The following is an 8034-nucleotide window of genomic DNA, read 5'->3' as shown; positions in this document are numbered from 1 at the left end:
TGAACGAGGATGTAATTGTAAGCATTTTTGTTAAGTAGAAGTATTTTGATAAGTGTATTGAAGTCTTTCAAAAGTGTATAAATACATATTAAAAAACTACATGTATATACATTTTAACTGAGTCGTTAAGTCATCGTTAGTCGTTACATGTAAGTGTTGTTTTGAAACCTTTAGGTTAACGATCTTGTTAAATGTTGTTAACCCAATGTTTATAATATCAAATGAGATTTTAAATTATTATATTATCATGATATTATCATGTATGAATATCTCTTAATATGATATATATACATTAAATGTCTTTACAACGATAATCGTTACATATATGCCTCGTTTAAAAATCATTAAGTTAGTAGTCTTATTTTTACATATGTAGTTCATTGTTAATATACTTAATGATATGTTTACTTATCATAGTATCATGTTAACTATATATATATCCATATATATGTCATCATATAGTTTTTACAAGTTTTAACGTTCGTGAATCACCGGTCAACTTGGGTGGTCAATTGTCTATATGAAACATATTTCAATTAATCAAGTCTTAACAAGTTTGATTGCTTAACATGTTGGAAACATTTAATCATGTAAATATCAATCTCAATTAATATATATAAACATGGAAAAGTTCGGGTCACTACAGTTACTAACGAGGACAGCTGACTTAATAAACTTAAAACATCATAATATATTAAAAGTGTTGTAAATATATTTTGAACATACTTTGATATATATGTATATATTGTTATAGGTTCGTGAATCAACCAGTGGCCAAGTCTTACTTCCCGACGAAGTAAAAATCTGTGAAAGTGAGTTATAGTCCCACTTTTAAAATCTAATATTTTTGGGATGAGAATACATGCAGGTTTTATAAATGATTTACAAAATAGACACAAGTACGTGAAACTACATTCTATGGTTGAATTATCGAAATCGAATATGCCCCTTTTTATTAAGTCTGGTAATCTAAGAATTAGGGAACAGACACCCTAATTGACGCGAATCCTAAAGATAGATCTATTGGGCCTAACAAACCCCATCCAAAGTACCGGATGCTTTAGTACTTCGAAATTTATATCATATCCGAAGGGTGTCCCGAAATGATGGGGATATTCTTATATATATGCATCTTGTTAATGTCGGTTACCAGGTATTCACCATATGAATGATTTTTATCTCTATGTATGGGATGTGTATTGAAATATGAAATCTTGTGGTCTATTGTTACGATTTGATATATATAGGTTAAACCTATAACTCACCAACATTTTTGTTGACGTTTAAAGCATGTTTATTCTCAGATGAATACTAAGAGCTTCCGCTGTTGCATACTAAAATAAGGACAAGATTTTGAGTCCATGTTTGTATGATATTGTGTAAAAACTGCATTCAAGAAACTGATTTCGATGTAACATATTTGTATTGTAAACCATTATGTAATGGTCGTGTGTAAACAGGATATTTTAGATTATCATTATTTGATAATCTACGTAAAGCTTTTTAAACCTTTATTTATGAAATAAAGGTTATGGTTTGTTTTAAAAATGAATGCAGTCTTTGAAAAACGTCTCATATAGAGGTCAAAACCTCGCAACGAAATCAATTAATATGGAACGTTTTTAATCAATAAGAACGGGACATTTCATAATGTATATGAACGGGTCCTTTCAATATGAATAGTAAATGAAACGAAATTAATTAATTTACTATTCACATGAAAGCGACATGATAGAAATTATTAATTATAAGTTACATAATATACCCCTAAAGTATTTGAGAAATACGACTTTGAAAAAGAAAATTACAAAAGAAGTTAAAACGCGTAAATCATAAATACGACTTTCAAAAAGGTAAATATATCCGTGATCCAAATTGATTGATACTCTTTACTTTACTTCATATTATATATATGGACGAGAGAATTGAAAAGAGAGGTAGTAAGAAAAAATAACATTGTTTCATACGGAGTATCATTTTGGATTCATAATATTAATCAAAGGTTGATTAATTATTACTTGGGTTTGGACTAGCATCCATTGACGTTGTTTAAAGTGTAGTGTGGACTATCCTAAAAGACGGTCATACTTTTGATCGTAAGTTTCTCTCCGTCTCATCAATTGCTCCAAGAAAGGTATATCGTTAACTCCTCTTTTGTTTTATATTCATGACAATTATTATGGTGTAATTGGATCATTGGGATAAATTAATCGTGTGGATGTTTCATTAAATATATGAATATATATAATCTTGTAAATGTTTTTATAAAATAATAAAAGATTATTATTTTAACTATCCGCTGCGTTAATCTGAAATTGGTAAAAGTACACACGGTTTTCCAACAGATATCATGTACGTTTTTTTTTTTTCTTAAATTTTTTGATGAACAAACCCTAGGAATCGGAACTGAAATCTGATACCAATTGTTAACCGAAGAAAATACTTGAATTTGTATTGATAACCGACTTGAATACTCAATGATTACAATACGATAGAGAAAAGAGAGGAAATGTGTAAACACACACAATATCAATCTAAGCCCAACTAGAAATGAACCCTAACACTCATATTAATACTATAGTGGAAGAAGGGTTAAGCTTGGCATGTGCCTAGCACATGCCATCGTAGATAACACATATGTAATGTAAATTATGTAACAACACAACATGACCTTAATCACTCCTCTCAACCAACAAAAAGGCATTTCAAAAAGGAACGTTCTGTAACAAAAGCCTTCAAATAAAGTAACTAGCAAATTAAATTAATACCCCCATCATACACACCAATCTTAATAATTCCCATTTTGTATATTGTGCTTATATGTACCCTGTACAAAACCTCCCATCCTACACTCTAATCAACTTCCAACACCATCAATAACCAAAAATTTGACGACCTATTGCATGATTTGACTCGGTAGTATCTCAAAGTTTGCAGATCAATGTGGATTTTTCAAAAACACCTTCATCTTTGTATTAGGTACCTGAACCTGTAATCATAAGACATTATTTGAACTCTTTTAGAAATAGGCTCTTTTCCCTTTTTCTCAAGGCACATCACCGCTTGTTTTCTTAGTTCACAGGGTAATTGTAGGCAAATCCAATCCATCATAGCCTTTAAATCCTTAGCAAAATCTAGCATGTACCAATCCAATATCTTCGGTATAATTAATTTGTTGGTTTTTGTTATGCCAAAAGCTGCCTGAAGGTAATCTCCCTTTGCTGTTGTTAACTGGTTCTCTACTTGTGACGGAGTGTACACTTTCACCTGCATATGCAAAAATTTGTAGCTCGAATAAATGTAACTATTGTTGATCACATATCAACATAGATATCACACATATAGGTGGAAAAATCAAGCAAGTGGGGCAAACTGGGTAACAAGTCAAAACGAGTTTGGGTCAAGACATGTCAATTTTAGGATGGGTTTATTTGGTTGACCCTGGACACTTTGAAACGTTAGATTTTATTTAAATGATCACTTTGTCATATTTGACCACGAAATTCATATTATCTTGATCATAATCTACATTTTCAAAGAATATGATTAGAAGGTTTTATGCATTCACTTTTGGATCTTTTGACCCATGTAACCTGGTTTATTTCAAGTTCCTTTTTTTTTTTTTTTAATTTACTTATATGACCCATTAGATATAAAGCACAACCCACATTGACTCCTTCAAAAGTAAATAAAGAACTTACAGCTGGAGAAGACCATGTGCCATTGCATAGTGCAAATGTGACCAACGGTTCAGACCACTCCAACCCAAATTTGTCACGGATTTCAATCTCATTTTTTTGTAGAGATTTTGTGCATGACTGAAAAAATGGATTTTTAAATGGTTAGAGATTTGCATTAAGCTGAGACTTCGATTAATTATAAATGGAACTCGAATCTGCAACTTACAGGTTTTAAGAGATTAGGACGCCTCAAGATAAGATGCTCAATCGTGACTGCATTTAGCAAATGCCCGCCTGCAGTTATCGTTGCCTGATGGATATTGAATCAAGATTCAGTTAATCTTAATTGTCTTTTTGGAAAATTATTACAACGTTATAAACTGTAGTGACCCTACAGACTGTAACAATGAGAAGCTACTTTATGTTGGGGTGACCTTCACCCCTTTCCCACATCGGTTGGAGAGGCAAAAACAAAGGCCCTTATATGTGGCTTGATACCTCTTTCTCACGGGACGCATTTTAAACCCGTGAGGGCAGTTGAGTCGCTGGTGGCTCGCTGTTCCCAAAGCGGACAATATTCTGTGGTGGGATAAAAATATGAAGATATCAATAAAAGAAGACGAAATGGGTAGAATTGGTTACCTTTTCCATTAGTGTTGCCATCATTTCAGGACTCTCGGGTACTCCATGATCTAAATATGCCTGACATGTTGCCCAAACATTGTTACAGTTGACAATAAATGTCACATACTCCCAAAGTTGTCCGTTAGAAATTGTTGTTGGATTTAAGATAGATTTGACAAATGTCAGTTTTGCCCTTATATTCAAGGTAAATTTGACTAAATATATTTAATATATAAATGATTGAAAATAATAAATGAGAGTGAATTATGGAGTTTAATGATATTTAATAGTTATTTTTTTGCAAGTGTACAATTATTTGGAACAGCTATAAATAGTAAGTTGAGCACTTATTTTGAGACGTTGAGACTAAGTATTTAACAGTACAAGAAATAGAAAAAAGTTACCTTCATCATACAAATATTGTAAGTATTTATCCAAAATGCAAGCTTTTGTGGATGTGTCAAATCGCCTAAATTGGTAGAGCCCAACTTCTCAAGTTGAAGCCTGAAAATTCGGGTCCCAGATAACTTATAAAATAGCATTACATTATTATTAAGAAAATTGCATCAACAAATATAAGTCAACTTACTTGAGCCTTCGGATCAAGAGGGATGCATTTGTTTTCTTTTTAAAATCAATTGATCCAGAATCAATTGCAAAAAGATCCTTATAAGGGCCAATGTCCCTCCTTTTAGATTTCAAACAAATACCGTAAGGATCCCTAAAACACGGTCCTCGATCACCATTGGTTAAATCCACAGACATTAAATTGGAAAACGCCTCTGCATCCATTGTTTTTGCCTTCAACTTGCTCAATCTTAAAAAGATACCAATCAAGCATTTCAAAACATTTTCAGAAATTTTGTTGCATTCGCTTTCGGTTTCCATAATTCTGTCTCCCGAAGATGAACTAGAACAGCTTTCTTGTGGCCTTTCTTGGTCCACCAACTTATTCTGTAGTTATGTCATCGCGCGTCAGATCATTTAAACGCGTAATATAATTGCTAATAACGGTTAAACAATGGTTTGTTTCAATAAGTTGACTTTGAGGTCAAACATAGCAATTTTTGGCCCAAAATTTAAAATTTTTTATTTTTTTATGAATCTCACTGAGGCCCTATTCATTAAACATTCCATATCAGTATGCCCTCTCCCCAACCATAACTCTATCTCTATCTTTAAATACAAAGGAAATACAGAATCTTTTAAGTATAAAATTCAAAAGTTTGTTATACCATTTAATTCTAGAATGTGGGTAGTGTTCAGAGGTGACCATGTGACATTGATATGAACCGCAAAATTCATAAAATTCATCAAGTGATCAAGTGATCATGTGATATTGATATTCCATAAAATTCATCAATTACATCATGGTGAATACAAACGGAGAATGTTATGTCAAATCATAGTTCCAAAAAACGGGATTAATCCCCGATTAATCTCCGATTACTCCTTTTTTTTTGAAGTCTCCGATTAATCCTTCAAATTAATCGGTAATCGGCCGGAAAGGTAAAAATCGACATAAACTGTAAAAAAACGGCCGGAAAATCTGTAAAAAACAACCGTAAACTGTAAAAAAATGGCCTGAAAATCTGTAAAATCTGTAAAAGTCAACCATGGTCAACATCCAATTAATCCCGATTAATCCTTTTAAGGTCCCGACCGATTAATCCTCGATTAGCATTTTTTGGAACCTTGTGTGAAATTAAAAATAAGAATAATCTTCAATGACCTTGATATAATCAGATAATTTAAAAACATAATTTGTTGTTTCAAACATTATTTGAAAGACATTTATTGCAACTTCCAAAACAAAAACTCAAACACTGCCAGAGTAATAAATTTTAGATAATACCTGTGATTTTGAAGGAGCGCATTTTTCTTCAATTTCAAACTTAATCATAGGCCTCTTTACCAAACTTTGGACCTCATTAAATATCCTCTCAGGTGAAGTCTTAATCTTAGTATTCGAATTAGAAGATGTTCGATTTTCTTTCCCTAAAACGCCATCATCTCCAACACCCAATTCAGGTTTCTTCTTATCAACCAACCTATTCAAAAAATCACTCCCAATTCTACTAGAGTTCGATAATCTAATCGAAGCATTTCTCGAAAGCGAATTCAACGGTTTTTGTTGCGGTAATTTGGACGGCTCAGATACTGAAACTGATCTTGATCGATCATGTTTAGTTTTTAATGTCTGATCCAGTGAGTTTTTATCCGAAATGATATCAATTTGGGATGACACATTAATAGCTTCTTGATTTAAACCCTTTCGAAAGGTAATGACTTCTTCTTCTAACCGCACAACTTCTTCTTCTAAAACAGCAACTTCAGCAAGTAGCTCCAAAGTCTGTCAATTTTTAAACAATTCAAGATCCATAATTTGTACCAAAGTTCAAACCTTTGCAATTGAATTGTACTCAATTGATTATAAGTTTAGGTCCCCAATTAGGCCTAATAACAAAATTTAATGCAGATCTAGAAAAGGGGATTAAAGTGTAAACCTGTTTAGGAAGATAGGGAGGAAGATGAGGTAAAGTTCCTAATCTTCTACTAAAAGCTCTTTCCAATGCTCTGTGTACATTTTCCTCTTGTTTTAGCTTCTTCTTCAGCTTATCCACCTGGCATCAAATTAATCCCAAAATTATTAGTATTAAATGCAATCCTTTTTTTTTTAATGTAAAATCAAGAACAAATTAGTATATATGGATAGTAAAAGTCATGACATACATCTTCAAGCAATGCAAGCTTTCTTTCTCTTCTTGAAAGGCGTCTATTAAGAATTGGTTTTCCAGCAGATTTTGATTTACATCCACCTTGTATTTCCATTTTGATCTAAGTGTTATTCAGTTATTTACCACATAACCATATACATTATTTATATATTTATTTATATAAAATAAATAAATTAGACAAGCTCATCTAAGATTTGAACGAAAACAGGACAACATTTCTCACATCGGCATTTTAACAAACACCTTGACTGCAACAAACAACCAATTACATAAAAAGGTGAAACTTTTTACAATTTACAACAAATTACAATAAAAATGAGATATCAGAATTGAAAGTTGATATAACAACGGATTTGGAAATAGAAAACTTTTTGAGTGGTCAAAACTGAATTGGAAAAAAGGAAAACTTTTTTAAGATGGACAGAGAGAACGGGAAAAGGTGGTGAAAAAAACATGGGAGGTGTAAGAGGTGAAAGAAAGTGGATATAATAATGTCCATGGGGTGATAGATATACACTACTCGATGTCTGGAGTATAAAAGCAACAAAACAATATTCAGTCAGTCAGTCAGTTTATTCAGTAGAATTTAAATTTAAATTTAAATTATTAATTAATTGCTGGATATTAAAAGAGATAGGGAGTAGGAAAAGGACAAAAGAGGGGAGAGATGATCGAGGCATGAAATATGGCCTTCGAAATTTTTTTTTTTTCAAAAGAAAAACCAAGTTGCATCAAATGGGTAAAGAGGTGAATGAGAATAAGGAAGAAGAGAAATGTGAAGTGACTTAGAGGAAGAAAATGTGTACATTACTTTATAGTATAAGTAGTTAATGCATTTAAATGTACCTTTTGAAACTATATGAATATTTTAAATAACAATGAATTGGTAATTGTGAAATGTTAGGGACATCTAGTGACTTCCAAAACGTCATATATTTAGCTCAGTAGAAATAATTTATCTTTATATTTCTTTTTTTACTCTTCTCTTTTAA

General features: G+C 31.9%; 1 protein-coding gene across 1 annotated transcript; it reads right to left on the bottom strand.

The window, feature by feature from the left end:
- Positions 1 to 2467: 2467 nt before the first annotated feature.
- On the bottom strand, positions 2468 to 7243 carry LOC139891854 (uncharacterized). Its single transcript, XM_071874873.1, has 9 exons — positions 7038 to 7243; positions 6812 to 6928; positions 6160 to 6657; positions 4894 to 5258; positions 4709 to 4808; positions 4323 to 4382; positions 3907 to 3990; positions 3702 to 3818; positions 2468 to 3267 (listed from the first exon to the last, which is right to left on the bottom strand). Exons 1-9 carry the CDS (start codon positions 7134 to 7136, stop codon positions 2965 to 2967), a joined length of 1743 nt encoding a protein of 580 aa, XP_071730974.1. The 5' UTR covers positions 7137 to 7243; the 3' UTR covers positions 2468 to 2964.
- Between the last annotated feature and the right edge of the window lie 791 nt (positions 7244 to 8034).

Source organism: Rutidosis leptorrhynchoides, chromosome 2, assembly GCF_046630445.1.
Source record: "Rutidosis leptorrhynchoides isolate AG116_Rl617_1_P2 chromosome 2, CSIRO_AGI_Rlap_v1, whole genome shotgun sequence".
In the NCBI taxonomy this organism is placed as follows: Eukaryota; Viridiplantae; Streptophyta; class Magnoliopsida; order Asterales; family Asteraceae; genus Rutidosis; species Rutidosis leptorrhynchoides.
This window is presented reverse-complemented; position numbering and strand designations above follow the sequence as displayed.